Source organism: Nipponia nippon, unplaced genomic scaffold (assembly GCF_047370975.1).
Source record: "Nipponia nippon isolate SJK-2023a ecotype South Korea unplaced genomic scaffold, ASM4737097v1 scaffold_4, whole genome shotgun sequence".
Classification (NCBI taxonomy): Eukaryota; Metazoa; Chordata; class Aves; order Pelecaniformes; family Threskiornithidae; genus Nipponia; species Nipponia nippon.
The window spans coordinates 90,027,491-90,048,338 of record NW_028262358.1 but is presented as its reverse complement, the minus strand read 5'-3'; the positions used below and the strand labels follow the sequence as shown (position 1 = coordinate 90,048,338).

At 42.0% G+C, this 20,848-nt stretch overlaps 1 protein-coding gene across 1 annotated transcript in view; it reads left to right on the top strand.

Annotated features, from left to right (window-relative positions):
• The first annotated feature begins 1,826 nt into the window (after nucleotides 1-1,826).
• SH3BGRL2 (SH3 domain binding glutamate rich protein like 2) overlaps nucleotides 1,827-20,848 on the top strand; it is a 48,149-nt gene continuing 29,127 nt past the window's right edge. The window contains exon 1 of the mRNA XM_087776640.1: nucleotides 1,827-2,109. Within this exon, the coding sequence (XP_087632766.1) occupies nucleotides 2,065-2,109 (45 nt within the window). The 5' untranslated portion in view covers nucleotides 1,827-2,064. The remainder of the gene's footprint in view (nucleotides 2,110-20,848) is intronic.

Here is a 20,848-nt window from a genome sequence, read left to right as displayed (position 1 = left end):
GCTGTATTTAAGAAATATATTAGAAGGCAGGAGTTATTATCATTTAACGCTATATATTAATGCCGTGTGAGAATCAAATACAACCAGCTGCAACGAGTTGCCCTGGTTCTAGTCATTTCATATAATAGAAGTATGCCCAAACTAGAATATTAAAACCAATATTTTCTCCTAGGGAGTAAATAGGGAAGTAAGTGGGAAGTAGACATCACCATCTTTTAAAGAAAACTTAGAGAAACACAGGAAAATATGTTGTCAGAAATAATCCTGCAGTGTGAGTGAAATTCACTGAGTAAGGTAATGGGGATTTTCTAGCAAATTCCTATAATTACTCACCTATCACAGAATTTTAACAAGTCGCTTGGAGTTACCTTACAAACCAACACAAAAAAACTTTGCCTCCTTTGCTCCTTTTGCTGGTCATTCATCAGCAATTAACCAGTAAACATATGTTGGTCACTGGTTTGTGGTTCCCACAGTAAGAGTTGCGCTCGAATGAAGACAGGAGCACTGAAGCCATCCAATCTTAACCTTTGTACCTAAGTTTACTCCGATGAAGTTTACTCTTTTGAACAAGCACTCTCATGAAAGCAAAGTAATGCATAGTTATAAATCTTTGCAAGATTGGTACCTGAATTCCCATTACAGGATTGGGCTTTATATTGCTGATATTGAGCTCCATTCCAGAGGACAGTGAAGTCAGTGGAAAGCCTCCCAGTGACTTCCCCAAGATATAAATCAAGCTCAAAATGAGCACTGAGCATCCTGATTATTTTTTTATGGCTCTTCCATGAGACCTGCAGGATTCCAAAATAAATGATCAATATTAAAATGTAAAGAAAGCTGTAAGGACATATTTGACAGTGAGTCAAGGTCAGGGCTCAGTCTGGAAGGTGAAAATTCACTGCAGGCGGTGGTGATGCAAAGGTGTGAAGAAGCCTGACACCACACACTTCACCATTGGGGTGGAACAGCAGGAAGTGAGTGTTTACTTAGAGGGAATGAGTAACCATCTGGCTGTGTGTAGGGACGTAAGAGGATGAGAGTTACAACTAGTAACGTGTATAAGGCTGCCAGCTATGTGGTTCTGAGTCTTTAAATAAAGACAGGCCACGTCCTCACAGACCCAAAAGCTGATGAGGGCTGTAGGGATTCCCCTCAGTCACTTGCAGATGAGCTGATGAAGGGTTATTTGCAGTTATATCTGCTTATCCTGTTGATTAATAACATCTGTTCCACAGCTGACAATATTGAGAACTGTACATCCATCCCAGAGAGTGAAAACAGACAGCGCTGTTTAACTCCTTTGAGATGCGCGGTGTAGGAGAGCCCTCTGGCCCAGCAGCCCACCTCCTTGTTGCCTGCCCTGAGAGGAATGCGCCTGCACGGCCTGTCCAGAACGGCACCATTTTCCACCCCTTCGCCGCTGTACATGGCGGCCAGCGGGGCCGGAGCCAGCCCTGGCAGAGCAGAGGTGGTGCTCCGCATGGGGTAGGAGGACCAGGAGCGGCTGGGGGGCCAAGCTGTCAGGGAGGAGCAGCCCTGATGGCGGAGGGTATGAATTTAAGCCCGTCGTTCATCATGCTCTGGGGCCACCTCGACTTGCGGGCAGCGCACCTGAAGGGCAGCACAAGCCCCCTCTCAGCCTCTCAAACGCGAACGGTGGCACTTGGCAGCCCCGGGCGTTGGGGGCACGGCAGCTTGGAGCACGCAGGCTGCCGGCTTGGCTCGGTTTCGCTGGCGAAGCCCGACGACCAGCGGGCTGTCCCCCGCCCGGGGAGAACTACAGCGCCCGTCGGCCCCTGCGCGCCGCCCCCACCTTTCCCGCCTCTCGCCGTTATCGCCTGCCTCCTGTCAGCGAGCAGCCGGACTCGGCTCGCCCGAGAGGGGCTGCTGCTGCGGGGAAAGGGGGCGCTGAGGGTGGCGGCCGCCCTTGGGGGGCGGTGGCGGGGTGCAGCCGGGCGGCTCCGTCCTCGTCCCGTGCGGAGGAGCGGCGTCCCCGCAGCCTCGCCGTCCCGTCCGGTCCCGTCCCGTCGCCGCGGCGGCGGCGCGGCTCATGAGGTGAAGATGGTGATCCGCGTCTTCGTCGCCTCCTCCTCGGGCTCGGTGGCGGTGAGTGGGGGCGAGCGGCGGGGAGGAGGGAGAGGAGCGGGGCGCGGGGCCGCCGCGGCCGGGGCTCAGCCTGCGGGGCCGGGGACAGCGCGGGGCGAAGCTGCCCGGTGGTTGTCAGCCGCCGCTCGCCGTCCCCGCGGCTGCCGAGCCTGCCCTCAGCGCCGGGACCTCGCCGCGCACGCCGACAGGGACCCGGGAGTCGGTGGGCTCCTGCGAAACGCGGGTCTGAATTTGCGTGTGCGATGGGGGTAACCCCTCCCCACCCCCCGAAGGGCTGCCACAGCTTGACTTGTTCGTAACTTGCCTTTGGCAAACCAAGCCCCCCTCAAACCTCTGCGTAGGGGACAAATATTGCGTGTGCTTAAAGGGCCGTAAAGGTGATTAAAGCGGGCTGAACCCGCTCGCTTGGGAGGGAGGTTCAGCGCCTGGGTGCAGGGGGAGCCCGGCCTGAGGCGCGCTGAACCCGCTCAGGTGCGGTGCCTTGGTGCCTGCCAACGACTGCAGGTTTGAAAAATAAATACGAGGAGAGCCGAGAGGCGAACTTCAGGCCAGTAACACCTCTCTGCATTGACAAATACTCTGGAAAAGGTACAACTCTTTTCAAACTCGGTTTTGAAAGGCATCACTGCGTTCTCTGCTTAATTGAAGCTCTTATAGCTTTCTCCTGTTGAATTAATTATGCCTGTGACCGATGAATTTCCATATTTTCATATAAAGTGACAGCTCTGATTTCTGTTAAGGCAATCTGAGCGTAAGTGTTCTACTGAATTTGTTCTTTAATGAGAAACATCAGAAGGATTTAGATGTAATTGCTATTCTTTATGCTTCAGCAGTGAAGGCAGCGGGGTTTTTGCATTGTGGAAGGATGTAGCACTGTATTTTCCTGTCTAAAGGTTTATTGTGTATTCGCTTCCTTCAGCCTTTTACTGCGCGATACTTGTTTTCAGTTCAGTGGCATGGTGACAGGTACGTGTTCTGATATGTTTTGGCATGAAGTGTTCAAAATGCTTAGTGGCTGCATTACAGCTAGTAAAAACTAATTATCCATTTCAGTAGCCAACTGAGTAAACACAGAGCGTCTTCAGAACTCTGTAATCCATGTTCATCTAGCATCCGTAATAGAAACATCTCCTTCCCCTCATGGGCAGTTGGTTCATGCGGTGGTGGCTCAGTATTGCTAAGTTTAGTTTCTGTTTCATGCTTCATAGCTTGAACAGTAATCCATAGTTTTATATTTTGTTTTTGTTGAAGGGGGGAAAAAGAGCCACATAATTAGCTCACCCGTATCTCCTATTCTGACCAGTCTGCAAATAGGTTATTGATGGGAGTTTTTGATTCTGCCCTCTCTTCCCCTGTCTCTGCCTGCAAGGTACATATCCCATTAGCAGCAGCAATATAACCCTCTTCACTATCTATTAATCCAGCGAACCAAATCTGAGGCTGACAAGCAATTTAATTTGCACATCAGTTAATTTGCCAACTTTTTTCTGGGTTGGACAACAAGAAGATGTCATATGATATGGATAACAGTTTGCATACTGGTGATAGTGAACTTCATCTAGACAGCAGTATGTCTGAGTACAGCCTAGCCAGAGGAGAATAGAGAATTTAGTGACTGAAGGTACTGTTGCACAGGACCAGAGCTGTGACATCCCTTTTCTGTCAGTTTTTCTTCATCTGTCTTATCACAGCATTTAGGAACCTTCATTATGGGCTAGGTTCTTGCTGTGCTCAGTGTCGCATCACTGAGGCTTTTTACTGTGGGCTTTGCAGGGGGCGTCCATAGATCACAGCTAAATGATTAAAGAAAATGACAAAGAAAAAATGATTATCAGCTGGTTATGTGGGAATCCGCATCTGGCGAAAAGGGCAGTTACTGTATTGCACTTCTCTAAACAGGGAAGTTTTAAACTTATTTTCATCCTCCTGGAACTAAACGTTAGTGAAGGAAACAAAAAGTGTTCAAGTCATGTAATTCCTTGTCATCTCCTCCAGCCTTCAGCACAACTATGTCAGCTACTTTTTGGGATCCTGTGCAATTCATGAGACCGGATGATTTCCCTGTCTAGAGAAATGAGTACCCCTTATAGATCCTACTCTGTCTCCTGCTAAAAACACTGTTAGTATCCATGCTTCAATTTCCACCTGTATGTCAGCTCGAGTCAAATCGTAGGCTAGCTGCTTGTGAGAGCGGACGTGGCTGAGACTACTGTCTGTCCAGCTGTAATTGACCAAAAACTTCTGTATGTAGTATTTGCTGATAAACTAAAAGCAATGTCATAGTGGCACAACTCACTTTGCTAATCTCACTAGAGATATTTTGTTAAATTGCTCTTTACTTTAAAATGAAAAGTCTGTCTGGTCTCTAGAGTAAGCTTTTGGTTTCGTTTGCTACCTCACCAGCAGTGTGCTGTTAAAGCAGGGGCACTTCTCAGTCCTCTTTCCTCTTTGTGCCTGGGATAAGACTGGTTTGAGTTTGCAGAGAGGGAGGGGTGAAGACAGTGATTTGTTTAAATAAAAATAATACGCAGCAATTACCTTATGTTAACTGGTGAAAGAGATGATACTACCTAGCAAATATAATGAGCTAAACTCTTTGTGTATGATTCGTTTTGGAATCTTCAGAATACCCAGGTCAAATGATAGGCATTTGGCTGAAACATTCCTGAGAAATATACTGGTTGTGTAGTCAGCAAAGGCTTCGGTTTGCATAAATATAACTTTCCCTGGAAACTTTTGAAATGTTCATTGATCCTGATACTTGGTGTGATTTATTTTGTGCTAAAGAAGATAAACGTATGTAATAGTCATACATAATTCTACGAGTTCAGCACATAAAATGTTTTGGATGTCATTCTGGAGAATAAGAAAAGGAAATAATTGGAGTGGATGAGAAGCCAAGAACGTGAACCTTCCCTCAATTTGGTCTTGGACTTCTCCCTGCAGCATCTTCCTCACATCTGAAGGTTCTCAGACCCCTGAGAGGTTAATGGTAGTAACTATTTTTTGTTGTCTTTTTTTTTTTTAAATAAAACTTGTGAATATAAGTGCTTCGTGAGCTTAAACGAGCTCTCAGATCCTAAAACCTCGTTGTTGCTTGTTGTCATCTTCAGTGTTTACAGACGCTGAACTGTGGGTTTACCCTGTAGGGATGCTGTAGACAAGTTCCTGAGACTTTGTGAGAAGGGAGGAGATAGGCATTGAGTGTATGTGTACATTTCTAAATAACCTCGTGTTGTTTTAAGCATGCATTAGGCAGATACAGTTGAGTCACGATGGGTAGCCTCTGAATAGGCAGGCAGGCATGTTTCTGCAAGCCTTACCATCTCCTGCTTTTTCTGACCTGAATTTCTACTTGTTGTTGGTAAGCTGTGTCTCGAATTCCAAGCACTTCTTTGTAGGACTGGGGAGGCAGGCTTTGCTACTCCTCCCTGATAAGGACAATCAGTGTTCTTTTGTGCTTAGGAGAAAGGCTACTTTAAAATTAGCGTTTACTTTTCTCCCTCAGCAGTGCTTCACTGTTTTCAGGAAATAGTTTGTGCCCTCGTTTTTTCATCAAATCATTCCAAGGTGACTGTAATTTAATGTGTTTCACATTTTCCAGTCTATCAATAAAAATTTATACTTGTGGTACTGTACTATGTATTGACTCAGATAAATAGTTTTCAGTGTTTTCAAGCAGCTCTGCTTTTGACAGGAAGCTGGTAGTATGAGCTAAGTAACTCTATGCCTGGAATTCCTACAGTTATCTAGAAATGCCAGATGAGAGGAGACTTCAGTCCTCTTGCAGGCAGAGGACTGAAGATCAGGTAAGGGGAATGTCATTGAAGAGCTTTGAAATAATGGAGAAACTTCAAACAACTGTGTCACTTGTACTTTCTCCTCTGTGGTAATAATTTATTGCCTTGGAGCTTTATCTGTTAAGCTGAATGGGTGTTATAGGGAATTTACTGAAATAATGGAATGGCAGGTAGAATCTCCTCTGACCACTGAGAGATGCAAAACACTTTCCCATTGAAATTTTTATGTGTTCATGAGATGTGAAAATCACATAACTGAAATTAATTCCATTTACTGTACAAGCGCAAGTGCTGCTCAGCCACATTCTCCTTGAGAACATGTTTAGGGGGACAGGAAGGTTTGGGGAGAACAGCACCAACCTGAAACAAATAGACTTTTTTAAATGACCAAAACTTGGACTTTGACTCTTGCTACTGAAGAGAATTATGGGTTTTTTACTAGAAAGCTTGATAAGATAGGGGCAGTTATAGTTAAACGGTTTCTATAGCAAATATTGGTTTTATGAGACCCAAGCTTTGCTTTTGTTTAAGCGCATTATGCAGGTCAAACGAGCTGGAGTTTTTGTTTCCTGGAATGACTTTAAATCACAGTATAAAACATCAGAATGTCAGAATAATTGCAGTCATGTTTGTTTGGTTCACATGTTGTTGGATAATGTAATGAAGACAAATACAATGCTAAAATTCTTAAGGTTAAGCTTGTCTCCTAGCGATAATGATGAATTTTAACTCCACCCTTGTTTGTACAAAGTCATTGTAACTCAACATTTCTCGTAGCACTTCTCAGGAAGAATGTGCTTCTTGTTGAGAGGTGTGGAATAAATTAGCTTAGAGTATGTCACATCTAGAATATCCACCGTCTAACAAGTTTTTTGCCTCTCTGTGCCCCAAGAGCACAGCAGTCAAAATCAAAAGTGATTTGGTTGAGTGATATGAGTGCTTTTTCTGAAAATTGTATTAGTTATGGTAGTCATTTGGAGGGATTTACAACTTGTTGCATGTGATTTAGGGAAATTCAGCTACCTATGATATAAAATATTAAGCTTTGCATTATCGTGATTTTTTAATATTAGAACTTTGTAAAATCGGATCATAGCAGCAGGTAAGTTAACTTTTCAGAAATGAGACAGTAATTTTTACAATTAGAAGTGATCCTGCAATATTTACATGGGAAATAGCAGTATTTTAAATGCATAACCACAGTATTGTCTAACATCTGCCAGCATGCTGAGGATACACCGGTTGGATTGGATCCTCAAAGCCTCATTTATGAATCTCACATGAACATTGTACTGGGTCACTTCACTTAGTCAAGATGGTGGTGCTTTTGGTTGTGCACCTACAGAGTAGTGCTGTAGCAACAGGAGCGATACTGGAAGAAAAGTTTGATCCTTGCTCAGTCACAGGGCGTGTCGTGTATCCGTGTCTTGGACCTTAGCAATTATACCGTGCCCATAGGAGAGACCTGGGGACTTTCTGGATCTAGTCCCTTTGACTGACAGAATTAGTTCCCTCTTCCTTCCTCAAGTTTCCTGGTCAGGTGGCTCATATTCATCTTTGCTGGCTTCTGTCAGTCCTGTTTTTCAGGGTTCATGTGGCAGAGGGAGTCTGAGAGCCTCATTTGGGACTGTGAATTCTGTGAGGCAGGGAGGTCAGCACCGAAGGCTTTAGCTACTTTTCACCCTAAGGACCCTCTGTGGATCTAGCTCTCAAGTCTGTGTTCCAAAGAAGTCTAAGTTCTAGTTACATCTTCCTGCCTCACGATGGAGAGAACTAAGAGCCTCTGAACAGCAGTTCAGATAGCTTAAGGAACATGTTCAGGAGGGAGCCAGGTGAGAACCCTAGTCACGAGGATACAGGTGGAATTTAGACCATCTGTGTATGGTATTCAGTACCTAACTGTTGCACCATTCTTGTGTGCTCTAGCGCTTTTCAAATATTTACATTTCTTCTTGGCAGACAGATTATGTCAGAAATAATGCTACCTTGAAGAACACGCTTTAGACTACATAGTGTCATGAGCAGCAGGACCATTACTGACCTTTGATTACAACTGTAGCTGTTATAAAACATCAAAGGAGGTATTGTTCTGACTGGGTTTCTGAAGACTGGTTGGAGTGTGTGTTTTGACTCTCCATATACTGATCTGCTTTGTATAGGCATGTGGTTCAATGTCTCTAACAACTATATAGTGACATTTTCATTAAAGATTTAGCCCCCTATTTTGAATATATTCACATCGGTTGGAAAGAATAAAATGAGTAGTAACAGGCAACTTTTTCATTTTGAGAAGGTTATTCCCCTTTGTTTTTCTGTAGAGTACAGCAGTGTCAAAGTGTATGGATGTCAAAGTATGAATGGACATACTTCGCTGATGGTGACTTATTCTCCTTAATCTTCCACCCGTATCATCAAAGCCTAGAAATTCTTTTTCCTAACCCTGGTCATAGTGTCAGTGATCACAGGAGGTCACATATAACTGAATTGGATTACATTAATGAAAAAAAATATTGAAGTAATAACTAAAACTTGCATGCAATTTATTAGTACAAATTACTTTTGGATCACTTTTACCACATTGTAAACCACATTGTTTTGTGAAGTGAAAATTTATTTGGGCACATAACTCACCTGTCTGTTTTCTAGAGGGTACAACCCAGGAGGAAAGGCAGGGAATGAAGCATATGCCATTCTTTGGTTGTCCCCATTTTGTTGTCTGGCACTAGTACACCAACATATAAACTGCCACATTGACAGTTGTCATCGTCACATTATTCTCTGTCAACATTGCTCCTGCAGAGAGAAGCTCCAGCAGAGGGGCAAGGCAGGCAGCTCTCATGCTGTAACACATTGGATCTCTGCAACTGCTCGCTTCAGTGCTGTTGAACTGGAGATCTTGGTACCAGCAACTTTAATCTGGTGAATTCAAATTGAAAGCAGCGTGTTTTCCATATGCAGCTTACTGCAGGCTCGGTGTCTGGTTTCTTGTCACTACAAAGGTTGCTCAGCCAAGGGACAATGAACTGAATTCCATTACATTTGGGCATCACAGAAGTGGTTTCCCAAAATTTGTTCGTCTATTCTTCTGTAAACCTAGGTCAGATATTCACTTCCTCTCTAGATATTTTTTTTTTTTTCCAAGAAGTCTTATTTGGGCAAAATATGCTAAGCACCAGAGCATCAGTATTTTTTTTTTCTTTTGGAGCTAAGTATCTTTGTAAAAAGAGATATTAAAAGAAGATGTTGAATTAAAGTCACTGCTGGACTAATGTGAATCCTATGATCTGCAGTATTTACTGGGCTGTGGTGTCTAGTGTAGTAAATTCATGTAAGGTGTGATCCAGAGCTTGCTGAAATAGGTGAAAACATCTCCATTGATCCACTGGGCTTTCATCCAAGCCAGGCGGCTTCCATGCTTACCATTAAACCTAAATGGTGTCTCGTGTGTGTGCAAAGTTCAGGACTTTAATAATGTGTATTGTTCTAAATATTTTGATTCATGCATGTAAATGGTACAATGCTGCTGGCTCCAACTTGGCGTTGCTTGAGTATTGTCTGCAAACATAACATGTCCTCATTAGCAGTAAGGAGAAATGAACCTCAGGATATAATCTACCTAAAATGAAAGAACTAGATTGTTGGTAGGAGGGTTGTATTGTACTCCTAAGCCTCTGTCCTTGGGCAAACCATAGCACATAAGTACCAGTTGCATGACTTACAGGCCACATTCTAGGCAAGAGAGCTGAATTTCTTGAATCTCCACCATTCTGGTGGACAGTGAGGCTAGAAACAAATAACTAGCTCTTGCAAAGTTGTGTCTCTCTTCTATTCCTGAATACTTCTCAATTTTTAAAATTCAAGGACCTATAGATAAAATTCAAGAAACAGTGAAGGCATACCAGTAAATGTGAAAGTGTACTAGTCAAAGGTACCTGATAGTACCAAAGCCCAGCAAAGCTTGCCAATGTAATGGGACAATATTTATTCAGAGTAAATTACCTTTCTTAGTACTTGTAACAGCTTAAAAAAATTCCTATATTTTAACTGATACATCAAATGCTCTGGTTCTAATAGTCTTGTCAAAGGTGAAGTATACTGCTGAATAAGTCCATTTCACTTGCTTATATGAATGCTTTTGATTTTAATTAAAATCCAAGCAAAAATTAAGTCTATAATGCAACATGTTTCAGTTGACCCCTGTTAGATTCTCTCTGGTACTCTTCTGTACAATTCATCTTCCAATTTAATTATTTCAGACAGTTTATACTTCTGTTTATCCAAAGAAGGAAATGTAGAAGAAATTAGGATTTGTGGAAAAATAGTCAGCATTTAAGGAAGTTCTGTATTGTATAAAATCAGGATCACTTTTGTCTTTACCGATCTGAGTGCAGCTTGGACATGAAGAATTGTCACTCAGCTGGTAACCCAGAGTGTATCATTTTACTAGCAAGTGCACTAAGGGCAACAGTTTCCTCACCTGCAGCCTCAAGTGCTGGCTCCTAAGGGAGTCTGTCCAGAAGGAAATACTGCAATCTTTGTTTTGCTTGCAGTAAGAAAGCTTGATAAGAAGAGTAATGAACACAGAAAATCTGTAGTCCTTGGAATCTATTCTTAGTTGAAATCTACTATATCCAATACCATGATCATGTTCCAGTCTGTCCGTGGTTTTTACCAGCTTGATATTTTCGTAAGTTTTACAGAAGATAGTTAACATTTTGCAAGTCCCTTGAGTTGGTGGATTTCCTTCTTGGTGAGGTGAGGGGAAATGTAGAGGCAGTGGTAGTGTTTCTTACCTGTGACTGTCAATGGAAACAGTCTGCAGTTAGCTACCATAGCTCGGAAGAGCTTCTGAGTTCCTCAGTAGTCATGAGATGGTTTCCTTAATCTTCTCTCCTGGGGTTGGTATGTTGTTTAGTCAGCACTCGTTGGATGGGCAGATGGAGTCAATTCAGAAACCTAAGTCACTGTTGACTCTCATTTCTAAAGACAAACATCACATTCATTTTAGTGGGACTCATGTAGGTGTGACCTGATCTTTCAAGGAATGACTCAAAGTTGTTGCTGGACTTCAGATGGTTTGACTGGGAGGAAGGGGTGACTGAGATACAAATATTGTGCAGGCAACTCGTTTAACATAGTTTGTCTCATAGCAAGAGAGCATGGATACAAAACCTGCCTTCTTGTCTTTCTTGGGCTTTAGGCCTCCATCTGTGAAGTATTTTGGGGAGAAACCTTTTGATTCTTCTGTTCAAGGCTGTGGCAGTCCTTCCATTTAGGTGTGCTACTTTACTGTAAGAGTTATCACCACTCTGAAGGGCCTGAGTCTAAAGCATGTGGATATCCTCCTTTTGGGGTGATAAGAGCTATAGTGATGAGGAATCTTCTTAAAACAAGTTATTTCTATATCTCGTTAGTGGGGGAAGAGAAAAACAACTGGATTTTACAACAGGAAACAAGCTTATTTAGCCTGAATTTAATATTGTACTTCACTATAAAGTAATTAAATTTGGCATGGAGGAAGATGAGTAACTGTCTTGCTAGCTGATTTATGAAGAGAAGCTCTTGGGAGACACTGGTTGTTCAGTGACTCATGTTAATCATCAATAACAGCGTGCCCTTCTGTTCTTGCCCATCTCCCTTGGGTGGGATAGAGCTTGTCTTGACAGTTAAGAGTTCCAGGATTTGTTGTTGTTGGTTTTGCTGTTTTACCTCTGGATAACTAATCCTCACCACTCCTAGTGAGACAATGTGGAAAACTGCAAGATGTTTCTCATTTTACTGAAAGGAATAAACTTCCCTGGGAGTGACCTTTGCATGCATATCAACCTGCCTTTTGTTTGAATATACATATTTAGATGTGTATTTTTACATACACACATATATATTGATATATATATGTGTGTGTGTGTATATAGTGTGTATATGTTACGTATGTTTATATCTGTGTATGTGTGTGTGTATGTTTCTTAACCTTGGAATCACTGATAGATGCTAATTATCACTCGGTAAAAATAAACCACCGATTTTTGCATCCCCAGAAGAGAAATAAAGATAATGTCCTGGTGCCTCACATTGGTTACTCAAGATATGTCAGCCTCTGTCAGGGCCCTGTCAAAAACGACTACTCCTTTATTGGAAAGGCTGGACCTTATAGAATTGTAACCATGGATGTCTGTCTGCTGTGTAAGCCAGAGGGCTAAAATCGTGGTGCTTGCTCAGCTGTCTCTGTTATTCCATGTGTCTGGCCTACACTTAAGAGCTTTACTTCTGTAACTTATTTTAGCTAATGAGGTGCTTGCAAAACAGCAAAATAGTTATACCAATATAAGGTATCCACCAATATAATTGTGCTGGCTAATGGGGACATACAGTGGCATAAATATTTCCTTTCCTACCTAGGAAAAATGTAACATCAGTGTAAACAATGTTACGAAGATTTTTATCTGAGAGCTCTGACAGGGCTAGCGGCAGCAGTTGAAGATACATTGAACTGTGAAACTGAGCATCTGCAGCACCAGGACATGTCCAGTTTTGCCACTGTTGCAGGGGTGATGGTAACTTTTGGCAGGAGGAGGGTAGCAAGCTTCTGCTGGTGACAAAGCCTTAAACAGCCACAGTTTCTGGCTTTCTGACCGTCTCATTTCATGGGATTGTTCTGCTGCGAACTCTGCCGGTAGGGTTACCCTCAGAGCTTTTATTTGTAGGCAGAGCCCTGAAACCATGAATTTGTACTCCATATTAAATACAAATCAAAGCGTATGGTTGTGTATGTTCCCTTCACACACGCTGATAAGTCTTTCCTGTTGGCTATTGGCTTTTTATGCTTTTATAAAAAGACAGAATTTTGTTAGCCTGCACATGCTAGGAGATACGGCCCATTGTGATCCTTTTCACCAGTGTGCTATGTAACATGGGTCCTCTGAATTCACTGGATAGGTCCCAGTTGAAGGAAGAGAATGTGACTCAAAAAAAATCCATCAGAATTTAGTGGTGGAGATTCCATCACAACTTTGACAAATTTGTTTTATTTTCTGACATTTTAATATGCTGCAGAGAATGATATTGGGTATTATCTGTGCTATTAAAACCTTTATGAGTGATTATTTAGAACAATTTAATAGTAACACTACAAATCAATTAAACCCTGGCTTCTTAATCGTGGAATTGGGGTCAGAGAAAGGCAAGTGAATTTTTGTGTGTCTTCATTTGAAAGAAAGCTTCCTTTGATCTGATGAACAATAGAGCATCAGCAACTGAAACTTGTCATTACTTTGCTGCAGGGTTAGTGAAATTATCATCCCTGTCTAATCTAAAAAACACAATTCAAGTATGCATTAAACCTTTGATCTGGATCTGCATCTCCTACGGTCAGACAATCTTCCTGAAGCATCTCTAATTGTGTGATCTGATATGTTTATATAGAAGCAGAGACAAGGAGTAGCATTTGAAGGATTTAGATAGCATCAAATTCTTCAGTAGGAACCTGTTAGGAAGCTAAAATTGGTTAGAAAAGAGATACAAAACTAGTCTTTGATCAGAGAAGACAGCTGCCTTGAAGGCCCTGATGTACAAGCAGTCCCTTCCTACTCAGTGAGACTGGCTTGTCTGCAGCAAGGTCTATTTTCTGGTAAAGGTTCCCAGTATCAGGCCTCAGGAGAGTCTGAAAATCTGTGGGTTTATTCAGCATAGTATGCAGCGATACCTTTGGCTCTGCGGAGGTGACTGCTGTTGACCTTACAGGAGATGTGCCTGCAGTTTATGGGATAATAATCAGATGGCTGCTGTGTTTGGGGCTGCAGCTAGTCATTAAGAAATGGGGCTGCAAAAATATAAAAGAAAAGGTAATTTGCACATACAGAACTGCAAGCTACACGGATATAGTTGAGTTTGTTGAAAAAGAAATAACATTGACATTTGTTAATAAAGTTAGAAGCCTCATTCTGCTCTCACTTGAGTCAAAGGTAATTCTGTTATTGATCTGAATAATAGCAGTGGCTGTCAGCCCCAGTTTAGAGAATGATATCAACAAAATCCATCATCCTAGCCTTACAAAAACATACTGATAGGACTTTGCAGTAATACAGTCCAATGTTATCTGAAATCTGACATTTGTCTAGAGCCACAAATGCATTTTTCTGTTGCTATTTCATATACTGCTGAGAAAACCTGTAAATACCCGTAAAAACTTAGCACAACAAATTCTGAATGACTAGCACTGCTGTTACTGCTGTTATTTTAAAGTCCATTATCAGGGGTGTGTATATCTGTAGTTGGCAGAATGACACATCTGTGCTGTGCGGATAGTAGCTGTCAGGAGAAAATAGTGAAAGTATTGACAGCTTTATTTCGCAAACTTGTTTTTAAAATTCTTTGGAACATTTTGGAATCATAATATGTCTGATCCTTCAGGGTGAGAAAACAAATGCAAGCATAGTCCTTCTTAGGGAAAAGCTAGATGTTTTTCTGAAGTGTCCAATTATTCTTTCAAATTCATGGTGGGGGATTAGTAGCTGTATGGGAGAAATATGGATGTGACCTTGTGTTTATGTGGGAATGGGGTTCTCCATGAAACCCAGTATGCCACTGCTGGGCTAGACAGTACTGTAGTCTTGGAGTTTGCCTTAATGTCTCTTTGAAACTCTACCATACTGTCAGGAGACACTCTGCTGCATGTGGCGTCTTAAGGCTGCACATTCTTCATCAACTGGCTCTTGTTTCAGAAATAGCTGGAGCTGCGGTTGGGTGTAACTGGGTGTTGGGCTATAGGTCCTCAGTGACAAAATATAGAGTGCGCAGCCCCTCAGGTAGGGTAGGAGGTGGCCAGCGGGATTTACATCTTGAGCTAACACAACTAAGACCCCACCCAGATGAAACAGGGCTAGTTACTTATTACATCTCATGGGCTGCTAGGTGTTTTTATCCATTCTAATAGATAAATATACCTATGCCACTGGGGTTTGATGCTTAAAGCTAATGAGAAGGAAGAAACATGACCTATTTTTTTTAGTGCCAAAAATTTGCTTTTATATCTCATTTGCAGTAAGTACAGAAAATACACCTGGGGATGCTTTATTCATTGTTACAAAACAATGTGACTAATAAATACTTAGAACTAGTTCACAACACTTTCAGTACTCTGCTGACTCACCATGTCGGAAAAAAAAGACAATTGTGTGTTTTCATCTTAAAAGTTTAGGTGATAAACATGTTACATAATAGGAAGTGTGTGTGAATTTCTTGTTAGGGGGATTTTTTGTTTTTAAACTTATTTTTCTTTGCAGAATTTAGAATAGAATAGAACATTTCAGTTGGAAGGAACCTACAACGATCCCCTAGTCGAACTCTCTGACCACTTCAGGGCTCACCAAAAGTTAAGGCATGTTATTAAGGGCATTGTATAAATGCCTCTTAAACATTAACAGGCTTGGGGCATTGACCTCCTCTCTAGGAAGTTGTTCCAGTGTTTAACCACGCTCTTGGTAAAGAAATGCTTCCTAATGTCCAGTCTAAACCTCCCCTGGCGCAGCTTTGAACTATTCCCATGCGTCCTATCACTGGATACCAGGGAGAACAGCTCAGCACCTCCCTCTCCACGTCCCCTTCTCAGGAAGCTGTAGACAGCAATGAGCTCGCCCCTCAGCCTCCTTTTCTCCAAACTGGACAAGCCCAAAGTCCTTAGCTGCTCCTCATAGGACATGCCTTCCAGCCCTGTTAACCAGCTTTGTTGCCCTCCTCTGGACGCATTCAAGGACCTTCACATCCTTCTTAAATTGTGGGGCCCAGAACTGCACACAGTGCTCAAGGTGAGGCTGCCCCAATGCTGGATACAGCTGGACAATCATCTCTTTTGACTGGCTGGTTATGCTGTGTTTGATGCACCCCAGGATGCGGTCTGCCCTCTTGGCTGCCAGGGCACACTGCTGACTCATACAAGTATTATAGCATTTGCTTACTTATAATCTGCTTATAAAAACCTGCTTATAAAACTGCTCTCTTCAGTGGTATTTCAGTGAACTTAAAACAATTACCGAATATTTAACACATTTAAGAAAATAAGCAAACCATAGTTATTATGTTTTTCTTCCCTCCACAAAATCATAATTCTACCAAGCAAGCTTGATTAACATTAACAAAGTGATATCTCTTAAATCTCAGATTTTCAGCTATAGCAGTATTGGACTTCTGTGTGCAAGACACTAAACTATTCCCTGCTCTCCTAACTCTGCAGGAGGAACTGTGAAATTCAGAGGTCAATTTTCTGTTCATCACTGCAGGACTAAGGACTGAGTTTCCAATGATTCAGAACCTCACAGTTCTCAACTACTGACCTTGCTGAACTGGGACTTTACTGAGAAGCAAAGAATATTCTTCAGAATCAAATAACTTGCAGAAATCAAAAGAAATAAACATATGAATAAATGTAATATAGCATGGAGATCAGAGAAGAAGTTGCATTTAATTAGGAGGTACTAAAGAGTAGTTGAATTAATAAGGAATGCAGTTATCATACTTGTATTCATGTGTAGTATACATTTTGAAAAGGAAGATAGATGTTGCTTGTTGAAAAGGTTTCTGTCATGATGCAAAATACTTGCTATAAATATGCCACTTTGACAAAAGAGAATAGTACGAGGAGGAGTTAAATGTAGAATGCTAAACAGGAGATTTAAATTATTCACTGGCAACTTTGAGAGGTTTCTGTTGGAAAAATGCATGAAAATAACACTTTCTTTTAGACCACTGTCTTGAATTACTGAAACATATGGTAAATTACAAACAAAAACATCTATCTATTGAAAGAAGTTAGCTGCCAGCTAGGGTTTGAATTGTTAGTGTTTTGAAATGAATTATTCTAGTCCTGCAGGATGGTTCCATCAGGAGAAGTTTTTGATAGCTGAAAATATGCTTTATGAATCCCTGAAATCTTCCAGGCTGCTCGAAGTTTCTCTTGTCTTTTGTGCTAGCCACTGGGATCCCCAAGCTTGTTTAAATAAATAAATAAATAAAGTCCCAGCATGTAATTCTAATAATTTTGAAACTTCTTGGCTCGCTGTTGGCTGAGACATTTTGTAAAAACAGACCAAGTTGCCAGCACGCTCTGGTAATCTGCCCTCTGTTTTAGCTAGAGGCCCAGCCGAAGAAGAAGCAGTATGCCTTCCCAGTGTCCTCACAAGAAAATACCTATGGCTAGGAAAGTTCCTGTATCCGTAGCACAAATATAATTTCCAGCGTGCATTTTGTCAAATAGAAATGTAAAAGTTTTCAGGGTAGTTTAATTCCACAGAATGGAGCTCTTGCTGTAGGTTACGATCCAAACTGGCAGTAGGTTTTGCGAGCTTCCCTACTAGGACATCCTGACCTTCAGCCTGGCAGTTACCTGCTGCTTGCCAGGCTAGGCTGGGAAGCCCCTCGCCACGTTTCACAGGCTGCGTGGAGTCCCCTAGCTGCTAGTCTGTCAAGGTGTCTCTGATTTGGAGCTGCCCGCCTGTACGCTCAGTGGGACTTCCAAGTTCTAGTTCAGTTCCTGTTGCAAAGTCTTCAAGTTTCACTTTGTTTTAGTCATTTTTTTATTTCCACAAGCGATGCTGTTTTTTTGGTTTCAATATGGATGCAATGGAATACAAATTCATGTCATTAAGTGGAAGATGCAGCTTCAGTGGTATTCTTATTCTTTTGATGGGGTATAACGAGCCAAAATTTGGTTCTCATAGAATCTGGTTTCCTCCAGTCCATCAGAGGCTCATATGTACGTGGATTTTCAACACTGTAGGAACAACACATTGTTACTACTGCAAGAAGAAAATGATGATAGAATCACTTACGTCATTTGTGTACACCATTAGTAAGTCTTGTTTCCTGAAACAGAAGAAATAAAGAGAAGTAGACTTGGGGGTGACTTGAGAGGCTTTCTCAGCTGCAGACAGCTCAAGGGCCCCTGTATGGCACTGCCTGTAGATGATATTTCTGTAGAACCTTCTCTTTTTCCTTTCTTGGTCTTTCCCCTTTTTCTGTTTATTTCATATCTCTCTCTCCTTTTCTCTTACATGCTTACTGAAATAATACCAAGTAAACCCCATAGCAAACTCCCATCATCTCTCGTTTTGCACCGTGATAGATGTATTTGTACTTGCTAAAGACTCCTTCGTGTTTCTGAGTGTTACCTTGTTACTTGCACAGAGAACAATAGTTTCTTAATTAAAAAAAAAATCTTAAATAAGAAATTTTCACTTTCAGCTTGTAATAGACATACATACACAGAAATAGTTTTAAATGCATTTTATCTTAGTGCAATGTCAACAAGGAAAATATGACGTTAGCAGGCATTGGGCATGGAGCAGTTTCCTGTCTTCTGTAGCTTTATAGAAAAAGAAAATAATATGTTTTCCTTTGCTGACTGCTTGTGATTAGGAGTCTTTTAAAAAACAAACCTGGCTCAAATTTTAATTGCATTTCTTAAATACTGGACTCTTTCAAAGACACCATACATAAATTGCACAGAGGTAGAGGTGTGCAGATTGCCTGGCTAAGCAGTGTCTCAGCAGCTCCCAGGGACCTGCAAACTTATTTTGTATAAAGCTGAACAGATTGCCCTCCCAGTTCAATAGAGTATTTCATATGGCGTGTCCTTAATTGTGTCTCTGTATGCAAGCAGAAGATTGCTGCTAGCAGGAGAACAGGGCAGTGCAGGCTGCATGTGGCCACTGTTCAGGGACTGTTCTGTTTCTTTTCAGATTGAAAAGTTCCGTGGTCAATTTTTAGGTTATTGAAACATTAACATACAGTTTTTCTTGAGGATGACGCATTGAAGGTGCTTTTAGCTATTTGGAGGTGTGTTCTGAGGAAACCATATTTTCCTTCTGTCACATGTAATGCAGTATTTGCTACGGCAGGTAGCCACTTGCTTTACTTTTGGGAATAGTTATGTAATGCTGATTTTTTTTTATTTTTATTTTTTAAATTTCTTCTTTATTACTCTCCACCTCACTGCAGCTTCTCATCTCCTTTTTCCCTACATACATAGCTGAGTTGCATTTTCCTGTGCCAAGAACAATGAATTAATCATATGAACCTTTGTAAAGGTTCATCCTTTACTACCATCTCTCTGCGATAAAAATTGCCAGGGGTCAGTTGTGCTCTCCTTTCCTAAGCCAGGCAAAGAAAGAGAAATTTGGCAGGAAGCCTCTGCCGCTACAGGTCGCAAATGTAACAGGACCACGAGGATTTGCATGGCAGCCTTGGTGAATGTGCGAGGTGATTGTTTTTCATTGCTTCTGTATGAAAGCAGAAACACAGTGGAAACAGAAGAAAAGAATGCAGGTGTTGCTTAGTGTGTTTGTGAGAGGCATTGCCTCCTCCTTGCTTTTCTAAGGAAGGTATGTGCAGGTTTGCAGTTAACACTGTTTAGAGTTCTGTTCATTTGATGTGGTTAGGGCTTGCATCTCTGTTCAAGTGTAGTATCTCCTTATTATCTGGGAGTATGTGTTAAGCCCCATCTGTAAGAGAAGTGAAGATTAGTAATCCTCTGCGGTAACTGTATTGCATCTGCGTTTTACACTGCAACAATCCTTTTGGTTATCTTTGCATGACTTGTAAAGGCAGAGGCTCCTGTTTGATATTTTCAGCTGTGGGAGTGAGCTGGAGCTTGTGTTCATGTAACACAAATGCTGTTTATGCAGTTCATATTTCAGATACCTGTAGCTAGTCATGCTTCAGCTTCTGCTGAGCCATTTTCTTAGGGTGCGGTTTTGCTACTGATACAAACCGATGAGACTGTGGTGCTGACATTATTGATGCTCCTTCCCTTGTTCCCCTGGTTCCTGCATTATGCTTGTGCAAGGAAAGCTGCAGGAGCTGCTTGGCAGGAGGGAGGAACATTGTGTCGTCTCAGTGACAGCCAGCGGTGAGATCTGCTTAGCTGTATCATCAAACTGCACCCTAAAGGTGCCCCTGCCAAATGCAATACATTCAGTTTTCAGCTGAGTCAGTGAGTGGATAACGTGGCTGCTGCAGTTCTGGAGTGAGGGCAGAGGTCAAGAAAGCGTAACAAGATTGAAAGAGGAGGAAGGGAACCAGCAGGACCATCTCCATCTTTAGAGGCACAGATCTAGATAGACATATGCCAGTCTGTGAAACAAGTCTTTGAGGTGGACTTAGACATGCATTCTGTTTTGTTTTTTTAAATGTCAGACTTATAAAATGTTTGTGGTCTGACAAGCCAGCTTAGAAGATATTCATCATACGGCCTTGTTCTCAGCACGTGTGATCTGACTATTTTTTGGGGTGGGATTTTGTGTTAGAAAGCAGGCTGTTTGTTCTTGGGATCTTTCTGCAATGAGTAAACAGTTCAGGTTAGGCTTTGGGTCCCTTCAGTTCCAGGATGAAGAGGCTGTAGGACAGTCAGTGCTACACATCCCACTCACCAGGCAATGCGCTGAATGGTGCCTGCAGTCATTCCCTCCACTTGCAGGCAGGAGGACTGAAGCCCAGGGAATGCCTTATCTCCAGAAGGTGGGGGTTAGAGTCCAGAGCAGAAGACCAACCTCCTGCCTCCACTTTGTGGGCACCAGACACTCAGCAACGTGCCTGCTGTGAAGAGATTTGAAACTGAGAACGTGTCTGCTTTGTCCCATTTATATTAACTGGGCTAATGAAATAAGGCAGAGAAGTTCTCTTTAATCATGGCTATTTCACAGTTCCTATTAATACTGCTACTTGAGTCATCTTGCCTATAGTATAGTAGAAGTAATGTTTATTTGTCCTGTCTGGGTTAGATAAATCCTGGACTAGTGAGATTTTTGCAGCCTATTGAATATCTTGGCTAAAATAGTATAGAATAATGAAATACTGCTGCCATTTAGTAATGGAGAGACCACATGATATGGTCCTCTGGTTCAGCAGCTGTCAGTAGGCAAGCCTTTCTAGTACAGAACATCTTCTGA